Here is a 23,566-nt window from a genome sequence, read left to right as displayed (position 1 = left end):
TCATATTGAAAAACAAGTACACATGTTGTTTTTTTCTGAGAAACAAAACAAAAAGTTTCATTTACATCATAACTAGACTCTACTTCTTCAGCATTTGAAAAGACAATCGATAAAACTTAGATCAAATATTTACATTTGTGACATCAATAAGGTTATGACAATCTAGGGCAATACATGTATTTAACCTAAATAGAACAAGAACCATGGATTCCAGTACGACCGAAATACCAAACTATAAGACGGCGGAATGAAAATGGTCGAGTCTGGCCCAGACAATCCAATGATTGATATCATGAGCATCGCTCCACGCAATTTGGATACGATGGCATACATCAACCAAGCCAGCGAACCTGACCACCCGATCCCGTTAGTCGCATGGGCTGCTAAAGACCTGTTCTAACCCGGCTCTTCGTGGATCGACTCATTTACCCCATAATAAATCACAGCAAATATAAAGTAAATTATTTTATTGTCTCTGGAAATACTGATTCAAGTTTTGAGCTAAGACGATGTAAAAAAAACTAAACATTAGAAGCATAAGGTTAAGAGCTATATATGTGTAACGTTCATCTGTGTATGTACTAGTATACTCATGTATCATTGTTGTCACAAATAACTAACTGTATGGTCACGTTCATGTTAATAAACATACCGTATTATATTGTATTATATTGTTAAAGATTTGACATTTTCTGCTTTATTTAAGTCAATATGATAAACATATAAAAAACGATCTTGAACAGATAAATAGATGAAACTAAAACACATTGACTTACAGATGCTTCGTTAGTCTTTTTCAGAACGATCGATGTTGGAGCGAAAGCAGTCTAAGAGGAAATGGACGTCTCTGATTGGTCAAAAGGATCAATGTTTTCATCTCGCACCTGTCCGCGTTATCGCGTTCGACTCACGAGATCTTGGACTTTTAATTCCCATAATGCTCTGCGCGAGTAACGTTAAGTCTTGAAGTGCGATCTATCGGGATTATAAAATTGAGAGGACTCATTAATCCATTTGTTCTTGATGAGCTTGAATTCGGGGTTTCAATATGGCCTCCGAGAAAAAAGCCAAAAAGGAGAAGGAGATCGTCAGCGAGTTTGAAAGTCATATGCGAGGTAAGTGACCCAGGATAGCTGCAAACAGCATCATGCGCCCGGTGAAATCGACACTCAGACCCCTGTCAAATGTCAATCATTCTTTGTGAGTTTCTCATCTCATAATTTTCCACACACCACAGCGAATTAGTGGTGGTCTGTCAAATTAAGACTAGATTTCATACATCCAAGCTTTTATTAAAATAATGGAAATATTTTAATGTTAAATTGATGGCATGTGTTCTCACGGGTCAGCGACACACCTTTTTTAGCCCCCGAGGATAACAACTTCCTCTTTGGAAGTAGTTTGTGGGTGACGAGTCCCCAAAATGACAGTTGATGACAGAGGGAGGCTGAACCAAAGCGATGCGCGCCCTAATTTAGTGGCGAGTAAATTATCCTCATCTGTTTTTAACAATATGAACAGTCCCGTTAGGAATGTTAAAAGTACATTATTGATTGTAAAAGTTTGTTTTGTAACACTTTGTAATGTTATAGGCTAGTCATACAAATGCATAAAACTTCAGCCCATATTGTTGGGATATGCACACACATTACAAGTAATCAAACAACACTTCACTTGAAGTCTGTGTTACATAGGTTTCAGATATGTAGATTCTATGCATATACATCTTACAGCCCTACAACCTCCAGGGACAGAAAGAAATAGATCTACCTTAACTAGATGTCATTTTTAGCAGCAACTAGTCCACAGCATATTATTTAATAACAGGGATTCATTTGTTTGCAAGTCAAAATATTTACCCATTTCATAAATTGTAGTAAATTACCAAAGCTAATAAATTACAGAACTGTGAATGGTCAAACATTGATAAGCATGACAACTGATAAGAGAAAACTTGTTTTGATATGTGAGGAGTAATGCAAACACTCATTTGAATTATTGAAAGCAGAGTCAGCAGATGATTGTTGAAGATTTATGACCATTGTGTAATTGTAATTAGTATCTGACCCTTGAACTGTCACTACAGAGGTGACGAGGCAGCCAGTATATTGCCCGCTAGCCACCAGTGCATGAAGGTGTTATGATACCTGCCCTGTTTACTTGTTCCTGGTTTATTGCTAATGCTTCTGTAAACTGACCAGTGAAGCACTGCTACTGTTGAAGGAGGCATCAGTAGATTGTAGGCTGTGCCACAAGCACATTACTGTGCTGGAGTGCACACAGCAAGAAGCTGTGAATATGATGTTGGACTTCAACCATGACAATTTATAGTTAACAAAGCCAATGTACTCTTTAGTTAACACACTATCATTTTCAAAGCTGATTCCCTTTGATGACAATTACAAAAAGTTTTGAGACTGATGACAGCACTCTTTTGATTCTATTTTGACACTGACTTACAATCATTCCAGGTGTATATCATTGCCAAGAAGATAAGGAGATGTTTTCATAAAACTAACAACTCATTTCCATTGTAAAATAATTTTTTGAAGTGATTGAAATTGTTGTGTTCTTTGCAAAAGAGTTTTTCTGAACTAAAATATTATATGTTTAGTTTGAAACCTTTTTAGATAAATAGTGAAATGTTTGCCTATCCAAACCAACCAAGGCAACAATGGATTGCTTGAGTCTGATATATGTACATAAAGGGTTTTGTCAGTTAAATGCAGGGTACTTAGCAATTTTCCTCCCGTATTTTCCTTGTCAGTGATAAGTGATTATGTGGCAACGATAGCAAAGTACTATTGGCAGAGTGGAGTGAGGAAAACAGAGTGCTGCTTGTTGTTCAGCGCCTACCCTGCAATCCACCATTGTCAGCCTATCTTTAGACTTGACACAGTTGGCCATGGTTTGGGGAATTATTATAAGTAGTGCGGGAGCAAATGACCAAAGACTCAGTCAATCGATCGATCTGGAAAGTAAAATTGTTTATTGTTCTTCTGAAAGGTATAACCGACATAGAATGTCAGGTGAAATCAAAATAAAATCAAGACTGCAGTTAACTGGGTGCAACTCGAATTGTCCACAGGAATTTATAGTCCTACACAAATATAAATACCAATTACAATATTTGACGTAATAAGCGCCCTGCTCTTATAAGTGCCAACGGTGATATTTGCTAGGGCTGCAACGAATACACTATGAGGTGAATACGATTCATATCACAAATATAGGGTAACGAATACGAATATTTATTCATGAATACAATAACAAGTCAGCAGTTGATGTACAATTTATTATATTCAGTGAAAAATAACAACATTATTTATTTGACATGGTTGGTTAATTATTAATATATTATACATTCATATACTGCATTTATCCAGGTACTAGTATCTGCTCAAATACCAAAATGACCGATGACTACAATACTGTCAAATTATATATATGAGTGTTGTCTTTAAAGAAATCTCTGCATATAATATGTTCTTAGGGATATTTTTAGGTACAGGGTATGTAGATCCACATGACTGCATATTCATAAATATTCGATTCTAGTGACCACGAATAACGAGTTCAATTCATGAATGGATACGGATCGATTCACCGAATACGCAAGTGAATCGTAACAGCCCTATTGGCTAGTGAACAATTCCAATTAGCACCCCATCTGATTGATCAATGTACACAGGACTTATTTATTTGTGTATAATACACACTTATGTGTTATATTCACGCTTAATTATAGGCAATTAAATTCTGGAAAAATATATCTGTCGTATATAATCATTTCAGGCTGTCAGCATAACCCACGAAATTTACGAGAGATCACAACCATTCTACATGACACCACTCACTCGCTATTGTGCTACTAACTCTGTTTGATGCTTCAGTGGCCTGGTCTCTTCTTACTATCATTCATAAAATACAGTTATGTTGTACCTTTCATAAACACTTAAATATGTGGGGCATTGATTTTCATAGGATTGCAGTCAAAAATCTAATTGGTATCTTGTCAGATGGTAATAGTTGACAGTTTATGCTCTAGGGCTGGTACCACACACCCAATGCCCGATCCGATACGTATCACAATACCTTGTTTACGATGCTGTATGTATCATGATACTTGCATTACTCCTGTTGTGAGTGAGCCATCTTTCTCCAACACAGGATGTCCAAATACCTGGCACACTGACGATTTATGATTGGCAGTGTCAAGTATGGCGCAATAGATGAAAATATTTATGTTATCACGAATAATTTTCACTCCTAATTAATGTTTTGTGTAACACTTAATTAGGCAAACATTAAAGGTATGAATTGATATATTTTACTTAGTATGTGACTGTGATCGATACTTGTATCAAGAAGTAAAAAATGAAGATCCAACAATGCATTGGTGTATTGTCCTACCGCTATTATGCGCATATCTGTCTGAACTTCATCTGACACAAACACTGAAGGAGTATTTAAAGAATTAACTTCACCCTGGTTAAAGTTAGAAATAGACACGACTAATAACATTTTATAAGGAAATGCAAATATCCACTGTTGATCAACGTAAATGGGAAGTTAGGTCTTTGACGTATAATTCACTGATTGACTGAAAGTGGGAATTCCTAGTGGTAGTGAATATGCAAGTTACTAACTGAAACCACTGATGGACAGTGCCTGCAGTCATCAGCTGGTAACAGACATGGGTTGGTAACTGGAGCTTGTTTTGTCCATAGTTACAGGCTATCCTGATCTTTGTAGCCCTGTATAGATTCATAAATGTTATTTTGTTGATGCAGCTGTATTTGAATTGAGTAAGCAGCCTGGAAGTTTTGCTTTCTTGAACCCACTTGATCATATTATGTTTGGTGACCAATAGATGTATATATTTTGTATGGAGACAGTAAGCGTCAACAATCAATTATTTTTCGATCTTAGAAAACTCTTAGTCTCTGAAAATGTACAATTGGAGCACCTTTAGAATACAGTACCACAACTTCTAGTGAGGACAAGCTCTGCAGCAGGTCATGTGTCTCAAAGACAAGCAACCAGTTTTTGTGAGAATCTGTTGGACGCGAACTCGCGACCTTCTGATTGTTAGCCTGACGGCTATCCGACTGAGCTACATCCACACTGAAACAAAGTGAAAATTTACCTTCTCATGTCTACGATGTTACGGAACTGAACGAAAAGGGTCGAATAGGTGACGGTTACTTACGAAGGTTACGGGTAGGCATTGTGTCTCACGACTTTAGTCTACGGACACTTAGGAGTGATCCTGATGCCATTTGGCACACTCGTCCCACTCCGTAATCTACAAGATACCGAGTGGTGAGGAATGAGCCGAAATGGCACGAACATAAAACAGTGGCAGGTGTCGGATGTCAAACTCGCGGGTACGCATGAATGACATGGTATTAGTCGGGTGATTTTTGTGACTGAAAAGCGTGGTAGGGAAACACTGTAAGGATAATGTGGATAATTGTAAGGATCGAGGGAGGCATGAGCATGGCTAGTGACGAACAACGGAGAGTTCGCTTTTGAATCAGTACTGAATAAATGTAGTGGGTGAAAGTGGAATGTTCCAGGACAGTTTCCAGTGTCCAAAATATTCGACACCAAACCATTTCCCTGCTTTTTTAATGTTTTTGTGTGAAGAATATTAGGAGCCGCTATGGAATCTATAATAGCCTAACCCTAATGATTGTAAAGCTTGGGTTGATAGATCCATTAGGGGATCCAAGGGCTAAGGATAGAGTTCTGGGTAACCTACCCAAACAATGGTGACATCTGGATTTGTTCAGCACCAATATAATATACCTAATAAACTGCATTCCTGTGCATAATAATGAAAATTAATGAACCGAAAAAATGATATACCGTATGTATATTACTTCCCATTTATAATCATTTTCATCAATTCAATTGTGAAAAAAACAAAATAAAAAATATATATTGAAGATAAAAGTGCTTTCATATACTAGTGCTTGCTATAAAATGTGCTGCCGCAGGCTATATTTAGAAAACAAACGTTCAAAACTCTCAACATTATTGGGCGTATTCAATGACATTGCCTATAGAGATGATAGATCACTGGGAGGAGCTTATGCTGGCAACTGGGGATAAAATACTACAAATTACGTCATAGGGTATTGTGATGTGTTTGAAAAGCTTGTTGTACTGTATTCTAAAGGTAGACATGTATTTTGTGTTATAGAAACAAACATCTTTATTTGAAAAGGAGCCAGTGAGATGGGAGATTCAGAACCTGTGGAAAATCTAGACTAACTTCAGATTTAGGGCTATAGCATTACAGTAAAGGTGGGGTTGGAAGGGGAAATAATAGGGGTGAAACGATACAGCAAGGTCACGTTATGATACATATTGTGATACTCATATTTATGTCAAAACTCATGGAAACTGCTTGACTATAATATTTCAGAGCAGTGTTCAAAAGGAAAAGGAAGCTGTAGACACATGTTCATAGCGGCTATTTTTAGTAGTGAACTTGAAACACTAATTACGGCACATTTTGCAATATTTGACTGACAATAAGGATTGGAGTTATTAAACAAGCAGTTAAGTAATTTAATTTATCAAGTGTATTGTCTTGTATCGATACTGTAAAATAATGTATTGTGTATGGTATCGTTGCATTAAAGTCATGATGACAGCCATGTTGTGATTCTGAAACCACTGTGTTGGTTTGTATACAAATATGACACTAGTATACTGTGTAGGGCAAACCAGTAAACTCCAAATCCCTACTCTTCCCTCATCTCCTTATTAGTTTATGTTGTCTGTCACCAGCCTGTACACATCTCACTAGTTCTGCCAAAACAGGTGACCTTGAAACCCTCCATTGACCATTCCCCCTACTCCCCGTCTCATGTTACAGGGTAGGAGCCAAGGTTGTTTGTATTCCGACAAGCCGGCTTGGACAGATGTGCATGGGTACAAGCACAGATGGAAACACAAAACCTATAAACAGTGAAGTGGAAAAAGAAGACGTATATGTTTCGTGTTACCTGTGTATATTTATATATACATGTACATCATGTACGTCATAATGTTACATTGGGAAATACAACTATGCACAATGGCATGACATTCATGTAACTTTCCTGATATGCACTTGAATCTTACAGGAGATTTAACATGTATATGTAACTAATCAATTTGGTTGTAGTTAGTGGACCCAGCCATATAATTCTATTCTATCTCCCTGCACGTGATTGCGAGAACTACATGTTGACATAGAATTAAACTACAACAAATATGACTTTTAATGAGTCAAAGTATGGCATTTATGTTATATGTATCCATTCTCTGTCAACTAAAAATCGTTTCAAGGCGTCAATAGCGGTAATCTGAGTGTGTTTGCTGTTAATGACGGTGAGTTGTGCGATCTTCCGATCGCTTCACACACGATTTTGCTGATATTAATTAAAACAATATTAAAAGGAATTTTGAATAAAATTAATTAAATAACTTACAAACATACTCCAGATAAACAATGAACAATTTTTATAACCAGACAGTGTAATTACACGATTAATTTGCGTACTTTAGTATGGATGTTTTTACATGGTATTTCTGGTGTTAGATGCTCACGGTAGTGTCTTTGCGTTGGGGGAAAAAAACATCAAATCTCATTACAGCGTGTATAATGCGCACCCCTTTCTACACAACTGTGTTTTTGGAAAATAAGTGTGCACAATACTCAAGAAAATTCAGTACTTTAGACACGGTTGTTGTGCAGATTGATTGTCAATGTGAATTTCTAATTGTATTGAGCTGATGCACGCACTATGGAACTGTAACTGAGGACTCCTTCCTAGTGATGCCTGTTGAAGACAACTGTGTTGACGGACCGTGACATTCACCAGTAGCCTACATGTACACACACCTGGCAGACTGCACTTGGTCGACTGGTACACTTACTCTCACTTGCATTGCTATTAAAGTGCCTAAGGTTGGAAAACTGTGACACTGTTCACTGTTGGATATTTCACTGACATTTATCTGTAAGAAGTATTTTCACTTGAAAGGTTACATCATCTTCGCTGAAGAGAATTTTGTGTGACTGAGATATAATAGTGATGTTCTGTTGCATGGTAAAGATGATACCTATGTATAATTTAGGTTGATTACAGTATGAATATATGTTTGTAATTTTGACTTTGCTAGGGTTGATTAAGTTGTCATCCTTGAGTTTCAGGAGACCTGTCTTGTATATTCAAACTGTTACGGTTAATGGCTGCTGTTGTGGGAGACATGTCTTGTATATTCAAACTGTTAGGGTTAATGGCTGCTGTTGTGGGAGACATGTCTTTGACATTCAGACTGTTACGGTTAATGGCTGCTGTTGTGGGAGACATGTCTTTGATATTCAAACTGTAAGGGTTAATGGCTGCTGTTGTGGGAGAAATGTCTTTGACATTCAGACTGTGAGGGTAAATGGCTGCTGTTGTGGGAGACATGTCTTTGATATTCAAACTGTTAATGTTAATGGCTGCTGTTGTGGGAGACATGTCTTGTATATTCAAACTGTGAAGGTTAATGGCTGCTGTTGTGGGAGACATGTCTTTGATATTCAAACTGTGAGGGTTAATGGCTGCTGTTGTGGGAGACATGTCTTTGATATTCAAACTGTTAGGGTTAATGGCTGCTGTTGTGGGAGACATGTCTTTGATATTCAAACTGTTAGGGTTAATGGCTGCTGTTGTGGGAGACATGTCTTGTATATTCAAACTGTGAGGGTTAATGGCTGCTGTTGTGGGAGACATGTCTTGTATATTCAAACTGTGAGGGTTAATGGCTGCTGTTGTGGGAGACATGTCTTGTATATTCAGACTGTGAGGGTTAATGGCTGCTGTTGTGGGAGACATGTCTTTGATATTCAAACTGAGGGTTAATGGCTGCTGTTGTGGGAGACATGTCTTGTATATTCAAACTGTGAGGGTTAATGGCTGCTGTTGTGGGAGACATGTCTTGTATATTCAAACTGTGAGGGTTAATGGCTGCTGTTGTGGGAGACATGTCTTGTATATATAGACTGTTAGGGTTAATGGCTGCTGTTGTGGGATACCTGTCTTGTATATATACTGAACAACAAAAGTTCCTGTGACATTGACTAAGATTTAATGCAAAGTTATGTTTTTTTACCAAATCTGAAAAATTTCGGTTTGCAACAGATAAAAGACTCTTGTAAGTGTCCAAATGGTTTAATTTGCCATACTGACTTCCGATCTTCTTCCATGACACAATGAATGACGTAATGTTCACCTCGACGTCGGTACACCCAGATCCGTCCATCGCTGTGGCTGAGGTGAAAACGAGACTCGTCAGTGAATAGAACTTGTCCCCACTGCATGGCCGTCCAGCGTAGATGCTGTCTGCACCACTGTAGACATGCTTGACGGTGGTTTCCTGTCAAAATGGAAGGCCGAGGATGCTTCATGCAGTCACTGTTGCTGGCTTGAATCGATTTCGTAGGTGTGTTGTTCGAATCCAGTTGTCTTGTCGATTATTGGATGGTCTCTGACTGCATTCGTCTGTTGCAAACGTTGCCATAAACACCAAATGGTGTTTCTGTGGACGTTAAATTGACTCGATCCTGTTTCAAGCATACCAATGGTTGGCAGACTCTCATTTTCAGACAGGTGTGGCATTTCGTAATGTTGAATAATTGTGTAATTTTGTTGTTTTTCTGAGTGGTTGTTGTCAGCACGATGCTGAACAATGCATATGGAATCCCGTTAACGCACATGGTTTTATACCCATTCTTGGGTAGTGAAGTGCATGAGGCTTGCATAAAAGGCAGCTTTTGCATGGAATGCTTGCTTTTCTGTAGCCGTTGCGTTTTTGTGACTTGATTCCATACATGTACTACAATATTGAAAACCAAACTTTACCAAAAAAATACACTGAAATATTGGTGTTACAGGAAGTTTTGTTGTTGAGTATATAAACTGTTAGGAATAATGGCCGCTGTTGCGGGAGACATGTCTTGTATATATAAACTGAAGGGGTTAATGGCTGCTGTTGCAGGATACCTGTCTTGTATATATAAACTGAAGGGGTTAATGGCTGCTGTTACAGGAGACCTGTCTTGTATATATAAACTGAAGGGGTTAATGGCTGCTGTTACAGGAGACCTGTCTTGTATAATGGAATCTGTGAGGGTTGATATGGTTTGACTAAGAGATCCTACTGTATTCTGACTTGGATATCCTACTGTATTCTGACTTGGAGATCCTACTGTATTCTGACTTGGAGATCCTACTGTATTCTGACTTGGATATCCTACTGTATTCTGACTTGGAGATCTGACTTGGAGATCCTACTGTATTCTGACTTGGATATCCTTCTGTATTCTGACTTGGATATCCAACTGTATTCTGACTTGGATATCCTTCTGTATTCTGACTTGGAGATCCTACTGTGTTTTGCAGATTCTGGATAGATCTGTGGAAATGAAACTGATTTGTTGTGAAAATAGTGTCCGTGTAAGTGTATTGGATTAGGAGCAACTTGAGAAACCAAACACTGTGGCAGTACCTGGTCCAAAATATTCAAGAAATGTTTTTCAGGTGATCAACTTAGGGAGGTTGGGTAGCCTAGTGGTTGAAGTGTTTGCTTGTCATGCCAAAGGCCCGGCTTTGATTCCCTACATCAGTATAATGTGTGAAGCCGACGTCTAGTGACCCTCATGGTGATATTGCTGGAATATTGCTACAAGTGGTGTAAAGCCATACTCACTCACTCTTAGCTGATCAACTAGGTTTTTGATTAACTCTGTTATAGACGTCATGTCTTACCTCCAGCTCAATGGACCATATCATTACTGACCTGTGATACACATATCTACCTGAGGTCATCTTAGTGTGTGTTACTGATCTCTCTGACCTGTGTTTTGCATGGATGGGCATGTATTCCCTACATCCCCAGCCACCTTGCAGCCCTTGTATTTCCCAAGTCACCTTGCAGCCCCAGTATATTCTCAGCCACCTTGCAGCCCCAGTATTTCCCCAGCCACCTAACAGCCCCAGTATATCCCCAGCCACCTTGCAGCCCTTGTATTTCCCAAGTCACCTTGCAGCCCCAGTATATTCTCAGCCACCTTGCAGCCCCAGTATATCCCCAGCCACCTTGCAGCCCCAGTATATCCCCAGCCACCTTGCAGCCCTTGTATTTCCCCAGCCACCTTGCAGCCCCAGTAATTCCCCAGCCACCTTGCAGCCCCAGTATTTCCCCAGCCACCTTGCAGCCCTTGTATTTCCCAAGTCACCTTGCAGCCCCAGTATATTCTCAGCCGCCTTGCAGCCCAAGGATATCCCCAACTGCCTTGCAGCCCCAGTATATCCCCAGCTACCTTGCAGCCCCAGTATATCCCCAGCCATCTTGCAGCCCCAGTATATCCCCAGCCACCTTGCAGCCCCAGTAATTCCCCAGCCACCTTGCAGCCCCAGTATTTCCCCAGTCACCTTGCAGCCCCAGTAATTCCCCAGCCACCTTGCAGCCCCAGTATTTCCCCAGCCACCTTGCAGCCCCAGTATTTCCCCAGCCATCTTGCAGCCCCAGTATATCCCCAGCCACCTTGCAGCCCCAGTATATCCCCAGCCACCTTGCAGCCCCAGTAATTCCCCAGCCACCTTGCAGCCCCAGTATTTCCCCAGTCACCTTGCAGCCCCTGTATTTCCCCAGCCACCTTGCAGCCCCTGTATTTCCCCAGTCACCTAACAGCCCCAGTATATCCCCAGTCACCTTGCAGCCCCAGTATATTCTCAGCTGCCTTGCAGCCCCAGTATATTCTCAGCCGCCTTGCAGCCCAAGGATATCCCCAACTGCCTTGCAGCCCCAGTATATCCCCAGCCACCTTGCAGCCCCAGTATATCCCAAGCCACCTTGCAGCCCCAGTATATCCCAAGCCACCTTGCAGCCCCAGTATATCCCCAGCCACCTTGCAGCCCCAGTATATCCCCAGCTACCTTGCAGCCCCAGTATAACCCCAGCCACCTTGCAGCCCCAGTATATCCCCAGCCACCTTGCAGCCCCAGTATATCCCCAGCTATTTTGCAGCCCCAGTATATCCCCAGCCATCTTGCAGCCCCAGTATATCCCCAGCTGCCTGGTACTGTTTAATGTTAGTTCTCAGAAAATAACCATTCACTTTAAGTAACTTTAACCCCTGACCATTGGGCGTGCAACTTTTCAAAACTGACCATATGTCAGCAAAATAGTCCGTCTCTGACTGTCAGGCAGGTAGGTATTATAAACACTGATAATCCAAATTCCAATCCCAATCCTCATACATGTATGTTAGTGTGGTAATTTGGAGATGGATGGGGATTATTAGACAAGTGCTAAAGATATTGATGAAGCAACTATTTTTGGCATAGGATAGTGTTTGTTACAAGACATGCACCAGTTGAGTATGCAGTTTGTACTGTGTCTAGATGGTATGATCCACCTATCACCTGTATTGAATGCCCCAGGGTAACAGTCAAGGATTAGAGCTCACTGCCTGGCTATTTCCAGTGCACATCCAGATCAGCTTCTCTCATCACACAGATATTCTGGTGTCTAGTATCTCAACATGTTGGCTTTTTGCCATCTTATAACTGGATAACATCTTTTCAAAGTACCTTGGAGCCCACAAAGATCACAAGTTATAATAAAAATCGGTTTAGATATTGAGTTTTACTTACTTACTTTCTCACTGGAATTGACATAACAAAAAAACCAGTAATACATGTACAGCTTGAAGGGAGGTTAGTGCATCAGTCTTCGTTCAACTGTGTCAGTGCATGCTGACATGGCAAGAGTTTGCCAATCAAGTCTTCTGCTCATTTTAAATCAAATGTTTTACTTCTGATAAGGTAACATTGACAGACCTATTTTTCTGAGCCTGAAATGGTGTGTTTCCTTTGTTTGTGCTATTTACTGTGAGTGTTATAGATTGTATTAGTTGAGGTAGGTGTGTTATGTAGGGGAGAGGAAGAGGAGACCTTGTAACAAAGGAAGAAGATCGACTACCTGTCCTCAATGGCAGTTTTATACACCTGATCTGGGAAAACAGCAGTTGGAGAAAGGCGTGCTGTCAACAGTCAACATCTTGTGTAAAAAATGTCAATACTACCTTTCTTGGCATGGGACATTGCTCCTGTGTGTGGCTTGGTTCTGACAGGGAGGGATTTAACTGGATAAATATTGTTTGTGTGGCCCTGTGTGCAACTTTTTTGTGTTCAATGAAGAAATCAAGTTTGAATTGATATTTGCATGTGTTGGTTTATTTAGTCATAGCCAAATAGTGAATAAAATAAAAATATGCCGCTCATGTGTGCACATGCCTTAAAGATTTAAGTTTGCCTGCACTGTTGTTAAGTTAAAGGTTTTTGTCCTATTCTTCTCTATTGAGGCTGATTACTTGAAGAATATTGTGCACATGTTGATGCTCATATGACATCATATCACAAATTGTGACAAATCTGCCTTTAAATACATATTTTATGCATTTGACAACAATACCTTGGTCAAAGTATTACCTTCCTGAAACATATTCAAAGACAACATGGAAAATAAGCATAAATTTGATAGAATTGACAGTAATTGAAAACACTTTCAAAAACTTGAAAAGAGGAGTCTAAACAGTCTCAGGTTGTTTAAATAAAGCATCTTACTTACTCTCAATTATTTTCAGACAGACTTTGGTAGCAGGAGTCACACATGTAACATGACAACTAGATATACCATTTATCTGACAAAAACAGTTATTCTTTGGGAGCAGGTCGGAAACCTTGAGATGTAACTCAACACTGCATATTTGTAGACTTTGTTTTTCCTGTCTGCCCGTTTCTCATTAACAATAACATTCCTTGTTGACATATTCCTGTCCTCCTGGCTGCTAGGCTTGCAGTAGCCATGTTTTTCATCTTCCCATCAACTGCTGCTGTTTGCTAGTGTGAGCTGTCAGTTGAGGTTGTGTTCTATCACTTCAGTGCGAAGATGTACTGAGGTAGATAGCATGTTGGTGCAGAGCCGATATTGCCAGCTGACCTCTTTCATTTGACTGTTGTGATGTTCTCTAGAGCCTGCCTTCACCAAACATGTACCATGTTGATAAATGTAGGCAACTGTCCATCGAAAGGTGTCTGCATGCTCTGCACTACAAGTATTTGTTGGAAACACTCTTATTTAAATAAGTCAGTTTGTTATGTAACAGAGTTCTTGTTTCACATTTGACAACCTTATCAGTTTGAATTCAATGGTCAGAAGATAGTTTTTTATCATTTTCATAAAATAATTTTGGTGGTGCTGACTTAGAGCAGTAGACTTGCCAATGTACTTATCGTTACAGCAATGATACCACTTACCATAGAATATATGTAACATGTGAAAACATCCTTACAAGGGGCCCTCAAGCCACAGCTGTCAATATATCAGTGTATTCTTACAGAACTTGTTGAGCCATAGCCAAAGATCAGCCTTGCCACTAGGAAGGGATGACCGAATGAGATAACAATGTTAAAGCACTGCTTCCTATTGGCGGTTATCATATCACTCTCGTTTACACTGATGCCGTTATTGAATTATCTCCCCCTTTCAAGCTACAGACTTTGTTTAAGAGTTATTCTTAGTGGGTATTGCAGACTGTATACACATACACTCTGGTCCTGACACGCGGCTCCCCCACCCCTGCTGAGTTTATGTCTCCTGGTCTTGCTCATACTTCCTATATTATAATGACATATGCCCCGAATACATCTGTTGGATAAGGACAGGGCCAATATGGCTAAGTTCCATAAAGGCTCGTAACACAATGTCTGTTGCAACTCCTGTAGATTAGTGTTGTCTTACAGTAGTGTTGGTGCTAACATAGTCTGAAGAGGGCCCATATATGTTTCAAACTTGAACAGTATGGCTTAATAATGGTAGCTGTCATTTTTCTCTGCTTTCATAATTTCTATATTTCATGTCAATGACTACACATCTTTTCATAGGAATGTGTATCATAAATTGTTTGTTTCAATCAGGGGTCCAGAAACGGCCATATGCGCCGGACATGTCCGATTTGGAATCTCAAATGTCCGGTTTAAAATATTGCTTACCGGACATTTAAATATTTCTGTCCGGACATTTTAAAAAACAAACAAAGGTACCTTCGGGGTCCAAATAATTGATGAGCATTATCATATCCCTTCAGTGAATTCCGGTGAATAAACAGGTATAACAAACTTGGTCAATAAAAGTATGAAATTTGATATAAAACATCACTAGACATGATAATTTACCATTTAAAATGTATTTCCTGCTCTCGAAGGCATTGTTTTATATGCAGAGATTAAGATTATAGTGTGTATTTTCTCGTAAACTAAGCCGGCAATAGCAATCAGCTGTGCACATGTTTCCTCCCAATCTACCGGTGATTCAGTTAAAAAGTACCAATGATACAACTTCAAAGAATTTTGATGAAATGGTCGGAAGAAATTGTATTTGAAATTATTATTTTATCAGGAATAATATATTCCAATATCGTGTTATTTTAGTTGCAGCTTCCACCATATATACTTAAAATTATAAGAAACATAAACATAGCACTTTGGTAGAGATGGTATGCTGGATATTTTTTTACGTATGGAACGATGTTGACCAGTCAGCGAAGGGACTTCCCGCGCTTCATGTATTTCGATTGCAAAAAATCTTATGTTGACTTTTAATAGTCAAACAGCCTGAAATATGACTTTTAGCGAGTCATGGTATGGCATTTATGATATTTGAATCCATTCTCTTGCAACTAAAGTTGTGCGATCTACCAATCACTTTGCATACGATTTCTCCAAAATTATTGTAAACATTTTTATAGTTATTGAATGAAATTTTGAATATAATTAATCAAATATATTGCAAACATTAGTCCAGATAAACAATGAACAATTTTTTTAATTTCCAGATATTACAATAATAGGATTAAAATGCGTACTTCAGTTCAGATTTGTACACTGGTATTTCCTGTGTTAATTGATCGCGGTGGTCAGCTAATAATGTTTTCTGAGATGGGGGGAAAACATCATGTCATTGGAAAACTTGAGTTTATTGAAAATGTTAGTAAATTTTGGGAGTCATGCTTTACCGTGCGCTATAACCAAAGCATGGAATAACGAGGGAACACTGTATGTAACAACTTGTAATGTGTGTGAAAAGTCATACTAAAATTTGCTATTTGAAGGGGGCGTGGCATAAATGAAAATGTCGGATTGGGATTTAAATTTTCCGAACCCCTGGTTTCATTCATGATAGAAAACAAGCTAATTTTACAAGCTCAACAAAGCCTAACCAGCCAAATTATCAAATAAACTGAAAAAGTTTTGGTGCAGGCAAATGTTGATCAATCCCCTGCACTGTGTTCAGCTATCTTTGAAATATGAGCTCCTAAATACAGGTCAGTTTCTATTTGGAGATGGACTTTCATTCAACCTGTTCAGCAGGTGACTGACTGACTAACCTGCCGGTGTAACACTGAGATTTCTGGTAACCTTCTGGTGTAACACTGAGATTTCTGGTAACCTTCTGGTGTAACACTGAGATTTCTGGTAACCTTCTGGTGTAACACTGAGATTTCTGGTAACCTGCTGGTGTAACACTGGGATTTCTGGTAACCTGCCGGTGTAACACTGAGATTTCTGGCAACCTTCTGGTGTAACACTGAGATTTCTGGTAACCTTCTGCCTGCTGCATCCATTGTACATTTGTTCCAGTGTTTCAAACCTGCACTCCACAACCATCCATGTATTTACATTATCATGTGTCACATTGAAGGCTGCAATGAAAGCCAGGTTTGGTGGGTTTGTGTCAACCATAATGTTGCCTTTTTCAGATATTCTGAAATGCATTCTGGCTTTTCATTGACTGACAGGAGAGAGAGGAAAGCCATGATGGCTTGGTTGTAACTGATAGCTGAGCTGGCGTACTTGTGCTTTCAGTGGGGTTCAGGAGTAGGCAAAGTTCAGGTGTAAGACTGGAGGTGATCAAAGTATCGTGGGAGTACTTGGCACTGACTGTCTTTGAATCGTTGCCAGCTCTTCCAGATGAGACAAGGATAACGGCAGACAGACTTGCTGCAGGTTGCTTACATGATATCATACCTGTGGTGCACATTTTTCTAACATCTTTGATATCATTCTTGATTATTATCCCCCGCCATGAAGGGGATATTGGAGTGGGTGCTGTCTGTCCGTCCGTCGGTCCGTCCAGAGCGTTTCCAGAGCAAAATACAAAAACCATGAGAGATGTCTTAACCAAACTTGGCACATGGATAGGTCTAGTGGTGTACTGGTACCTTTTGATTGTTTGGGATTTAAAAAAATATAAAAATTTCGAGTTACCTTGGTGATGACTTTGACTTGAAGATGGCGGTAGTGCTCCTTTCTGGTGCAGATCTTGAAAATCGTACAATATTTCTTCACCAGATTTGGCACATAGATGGATCTAGTGGTAAACTTGTGCCTTTTGATAGTTTGGGATTTTTAAAAAATGCATTTTTTCGAATTTCCATAGTGACAACTTTGACTGTAAATAGTTTCAGGTTTCCAGAGCAGATCTTAAAAAACATACAATATTTCATGCCCTCAAACACAACCAGCCATGTCATATTGTTGGGGGGGTATGAGTATTTCATGCTTGAATATTTTCTGATTTTTCTTCCATGGTACGATGGTTTCATTAGGCAGTTAAAGCCATTATCAGTCTTGTTTTTCTAAATGTTTTAGGGTCTAGCCCTAAGGCCTTTGTTTTTTTCTTTTGCTTTCATTTCACCTTTGGACTTGTCATGTTTAGAAAAGATTCTCTTTTCAGGACTTTAATAACATAGACTTCCTGGGATGGTTCAGAGACTCAAGTTGTCTTTTATCTGTCCAGGAATTTAGATTGTATTAGAGTAATACCGTCTGTATTTAACTGCAAGCTGATCTCCCTTCATAAATTACAGATAGCTCCTCACAGTGAAAGCCTATTTGCTGAGTTCTCTATACCATTGTTGCCAGCAGTCAAAGCTCCCCACTGTGAAGGTGGCTAAAACTTGGAGTTGAACTTGCAACTGACTGACCATATGTTTACAAACAAGTGATGACAGTCGTGACACTGCATACTCTTACATCAGCTAAATTATTTTCTTTGTTTGTCAATTTGAATTTCTATCTCATTTCAACTTTCATGTAATTGGTATACATGGTATAGTCAGACTGAAGGGGGGAGGTTGGATAACTCTCTGTTTGTCTGCAATCTCGGACCAATCTTATCAAACAAACAAAAAGTTCAATTCATCTGGGAAATATTGTCAGTCGTAAACCTTTTCAAACTTTACTATGATGGTATTCCCAAAAACAAACAAAAGTATAACTGTTACTACATTTGGGGTTAGAGGGCAAATTTCAAGATTCTCATAATGGCCACTCCCACACTGACGGCAGCGATGTTGCAGAGAGTGTAAAGAAGGTGTCACATGCAGGTAAGAAGCTTGATTACACTGACAGAAGAGTGTAGATCCCCAGTGCATCACCATTAGGCCCCTCCTACACTTGGCCCCAGATGGCTTGTAGGCCTACTCAGTTTCATGGGAAGTTCTTGTATTTTCTTCGATACTTTCTTGGGATAGAACTATATCGATCCTGATAACCGTTCAGCGGTAGAAACTAACATTTTCAGTCCACTAGTATTGATAATGATAACAAATTCTTATAGTCGATACATTAACTATTGGGCAGTTTGGCAAGGACTACAGGATGAGTGCCTATTTCTAAAGCTGCTGTTTGTTTTGTTTCTTTGTTGTTTGTCACACTCAGTAATTTTCCAGCTATTTGACAGTGGTCTGTAAATAATCAAGTCTGGAACAGACAGTCCTGTGATTCACATCATGAGCCTCAATCTACGCAATTTGGATGCCATGATATGCATCCAAGGAATCACCCAGCCCAACTGCCCGATCTCCTTAGTTGCCTCTTCCGACAAGCAGTGAGTAGCTGGAGGTCAATTCTAACCTGGATCTGAATGGTTCTTGGATAGTTAACAGCTCACACGCCTGACAGATTGTGACACTGCAAGCTCTCTTTTCACACCATCAACTTGGAGTTGCTTACTTGATGTTATGATTCATTACTCACTCACCAAGCCTGGAAATATGCTTTTCATTAAGTAAAAATTCCTTGTTTAAACAAGGGTCTAAGTTAGGAACATAAATAGAACTTAATAAGCTGTGTTCAAGCATAAATTTGACATTTGAATTCTGAAATTTTGTGCTGATTCAGTGAAGGTCTTCATAGTATTCACTCTCTGTAATACTGATTTTGTTGTGGCTAATGTGTAAAGCCCTTTCAGTGAGGTCAGTCATTCCGGAGTGTGGTTAATGGGCTCTCATCTCTGGAAACAGCATTGTGCTGCTGTGGTTATAATTGCAGATTTTGATAAGCACATTGATCAGTTTGGAGTGATTAGCACCTCTGTCCTATTATTCAGGTCCCGTGAGCTTGAGAACGCCTTCATTGTGTCCATGTCCAATGTAGGATCAAGGTCACAGGGAGGTCACGAACAGGATTTTGTGCCAGTTCTTGTCTTTGTGTCACTTTTGGTGATGTAGAGACAAAAGAATTAAATGGTGACTGTTACTAGGGATGAATATTGATTTGAATCAAATTAATCATGTTAAATCCACTGCTTATGATTAATAAAAGATATTTCCTTCAGATTCAGAAGTCTTTGAAGGTTATGTTAAAGTTCAAATTGCAGTATTTTGAATATTGACATAATCTGACATTATTCCCCAAATACCTGAAATTATTAAAATCAGCCTCCCACTTTTGCTTAATAGTATGTGACGGCATGCCACACTTACATATTCATAGTGAGGATCTGATTGTAAACATGCACATTTCTGAAGGTTTGAACTTGGTAACATCAACTTGTTAATCAGTATCTGGGCAGGCAGGTGCAATGCTTGTCTGATTTCAACAACTCAACTTTAATAGGGTTGTTTTGTACACAGGCTTTGTTGTCCTCTACCTCATCTCACAACAGGCTGGTCTGTGCAGGTGTCTGCATGGTCATCCCCTCCAACCTGTCAACTGGTGCTCACTATGCTGCAGTAAATGAATGATAAAAGTCTGTACTAGTGTCTTGTCAATTCCACTGATGTTTGAATTTCAGATCAAATTTTTATCTTTGTGAGTTTAGCTTATCACGTCTTTTCACATACTGAGGTCATATTTGTTATCAGCTCTGACAGTCTTAAGCAACAATATATCTCAAAGTTTAATGTTCCCCTCAGATTCAAAATAAGAAGGCTCATCATTTATTGAGGAACCAACAATTTGTTGCGAATCTAAGGTGTGAATATGGTAAATTGTGGTCTTGTGAATAACAACATTCCCTCTATGTGAGCCACCAGGAGCGAAGGGACCATGTAGTGCTAGGATACAACTGTACTGTGACGTCATAAAGAAAGACGTTGGACGGCAACTTACTTCTTTAAAAATTGCCATGTTGGTGGACTGTACAAAAGTATCTTATTTTTCTCTTGTTTGTTTGTAATGTCATAAAAACATTATTTCAAAACATTTCAGTTACATGTCTGCTTTGAGTTAATCAGACATTATATCTAAGAACGGCAATTATCGCATAAACAGTTAAATGTATGAAAATGGGACTTCGTAGAACATGAGTCCAGCTGTTTGATGCCATGTATGTCTGAGATAAATAGGAATTGAATCTTGTGATTTGTATTTTTGTGTTCCTGAGATACTGGAGTTTTAAATATAATGAGAAATCAAAATGTGTTTTTTGACCATAAGGTCCCTTATCTCATGGTTGCTCACATTGGCTGTATGTGACATTTGAAAACAGTAACAAGACAAACTGGCTGTCAAGTTTAAGTTGTTACAACTATCAATATTTATGTATGATGATAGGATGGTTGGGTTTTGTTTGTATCAAATATTGTGACAAGACCGTGCTTTGGCATCAGCCAAGTAAATACAGTTTTATGTCTGTGCTTCATATTATGCATATATGGCTCAGTGCACACATTGTATCCACAATACCACAAGGCACACTGAAGTCATTTAGTACAGTACAATGTATTCGAAAGTGTGGAAATAATTAAGTGTGGCTCATGATCTGTGGTATCTATTTTTAACTGGTAATCAATGACCTTTGCATTAACTGGAAGAACAAAGAATGGCTGTACAAGTTGGTGTATCATATATTGGTAAATTTGTATATGAACATTATTTTTTGTCAATTTATATAATTGTGCACATTATGGTATCGTATTACATTTGCAAAACAAACTTAAAAACTGTTGCTATAGTGTAAGTCACAAGGTATAATTGCTATGAAGATCACAAACTCTGTCTGAGCCTCTCTCCACTAAAGTACTGCCCAAGTCTAGTAGTAACACTAGTGCTGGGCTGGTACACCTTCAGGGTTAGGAATTAACACCAGCCTGCTAGCCCGGGGCGTGTACAAATTACTGTGGGCTAGTACAAACTTCCCCCTTGTTTCAACATTACAAGGGCATTTGGTCTTTACCCGGGCTTGTGAAGTCTCTGAGTTTAGTTCTAACCTTGACCTTGCTATCAGGAGTCCATATGTTCAAGCGAAAATCTGTTGAAATGAGGCAGAAAGGCAGGTTTGAGCAAGTAGCTTTCTAGGTTTTGGTGCAGACTGAAATGGGCTAGCAAAGGTCAAGGCTCATGGAAAGGGCCAGGTTGGTTAGCTTTTCCCAAGAAGATAAAACATGAATATTAATTAACCACATGAAGGTGAAAAATGTTTCTTGAGATGTTTGTCTTGTTCATGGAAGTCAAGAGGTGGGAATGACATCTAATTTTAATAGCATGAGTATGTCTGACTGTCGGTGTGTAGGGAGGGATTGTGAGGGTGTGGGCACCCTCTGCTGTGTACAGTTGTCATGTTCACAGTGACCTACAAATATCAGGATAACAAATAACTAAATATATGAGGATATTTCATGATACTACATCTAGGTATTAACTTCGGTTAATGAAATGATATGAGTGAGATTGGCATCGATATTGTAACCTTTGTCTAACATTCCAATTTATAGAATATTAAACAATGATTTCACATAATCCACGAAATCCACAAAACTAGCATGTTTTGTGAGTTGCTAATTGGAACATTTGAAACCTCACATATTTGAACCCCCCTCGGAAATGACAGCTGATAAATATTGATCTGTGATATGTTTGTAGCATTGTAAGGAGTTAAGTCATGAAGCATAAACCATTGCTGTTGTACCTCCAGACAACCTTGCAGCATCATAGACTTGCTGCAGCCTCTTGAGCGATCATCAGGGCAGGCATAAACTCATGTCCTGACGATCACACACATCACGATTGCAGACAATAACTTCATGCAGATGATTTCGTCATTTCGTTTTGTTTAAATTCTAAAATTGTTCTGATATGTTACCACACATGCATGATTTCTTGCAATAACAAGCAGAATTTTGCTCGTGGTAGGTCTGGTTTCTGTATAGGCAGAATATGATCAAGTTTAGGGTAAGAAGAAAAATATGCATCTGATCAAAATTTACTGTGGTAAGGAAGTTTATTTAGAGAGATGAGAATCACCACATTATGGGTTTCACCATTTGTCAGTCAATGATGGAAACCCAACGCCATGTTCTTCCCTGTGACAGAAATATCCCACAGGGAAATATTCCATTTTCTACATTTGTGAACATTCTAGTTTATCTTAAAACATCTCATGAAATGTGTTCCTTCAAGAAAATAACTCTTAAATGAGAACATATCTGCTTGTTTATAAGCATGATTGAACACATGTTTGCTTAACGTAACTTAACATGCTGAATCATATCTAAGGGATCAGCTTTATTCCAACAAAGCCTCCATGATCTGGCTGCTGAACTTGTGGAGAAATATGATATCTGATCTCTAATATTATTTACAAAGGGGTATGTGAACATTTTCCTGTTCAAGTACAGATACACTTTAAATCTGACACATGTTATGAAGGAAAATCTCGACTATTACAGACTAGAATGGTTCAGTCTTTGTATACTCCAGTTAACGTGGCAATGAGAAAAACATCTGCTGTCTAACTCTGCCAGCTTTATGTTCGTTCTACCATCAAAGTTTTCTCTTCTCCCAATAGTGTTCCGCTTGTGCTACTGTTAACAATTCATAATGCTTAGTTTGGACGTCAACTTCAAGGTTTAAGATGTTTGCTTTGTAACATGTCTCAGTGTTGGGTATGTCTTGAGCACTGTTTAGGACTCTTTGTGATCAATATTTCTTTGCTTACAATTGGGCAAGAGTTACGCTTACAGAATCACCTTGGTGTTCTTGTAGATTATGAACACATTTTTGATGTATTGCATCACATGCTTTGAAGTAAACATCACATCCTTTGATGTGGACAAATGTTGCGCAGCCATTTTGAAGAGATTGTATTTTGTCAATATTACTATTTCTCGAAACCAATAAAAACATTTTATTTCCACAATGAAAGGATTAATCTATAAAGCAATAAA

At 38.9% G+C, this 23,566-nt stretch overlaps 1 protein-coding gene across 1 annotated transcript in view; it reads left to right on the top strand.

Moving 5' to 3' along the window:
* The first annotated feature begins 946 nt into the window (after window positions 1-946).
* LOC139444928 (SLIT-ROBO Rho GTPase-activating protein 1-like) overlaps window positions 947-23,566 on the top strand; it is a 180,515-nt gene continuing 157,895 nt past the window's right edge. Inside the window, exon 1 of the mRNA XM_071225949.1 lies at window positions 947-1,115. Coding sequence (XP_071082050.1) covers window positions 1,049-1,115 — 67 coding nt within the window. The 5' untranslated portion in view covers window positions 947-1,048. The remainder of the gene's footprint in view (window positions 1,116-23,566) is intronic.

This window comes from Haliotis cracherodii, unplaced genomic scaffold (genome assembly GCF_022045235.1).
Source record: "Haliotis cracherodii isolate W230 unplaced genomic scaffold, xgHalCrac1.p SCAF_6, whole genome shotgun sequence".
In the NCBI taxonomy this organism is placed as follows: Eukaryota; Metazoa; Mollusca; class Gastropoda; order Lepetellida; family Haliotidae; genus Haliotis; species Haliotis cracherodii.
Note: the sequence above shows the minus strand (reverse complement) of the source record. Positions and strands in the feature narration are given on the sequence as shown.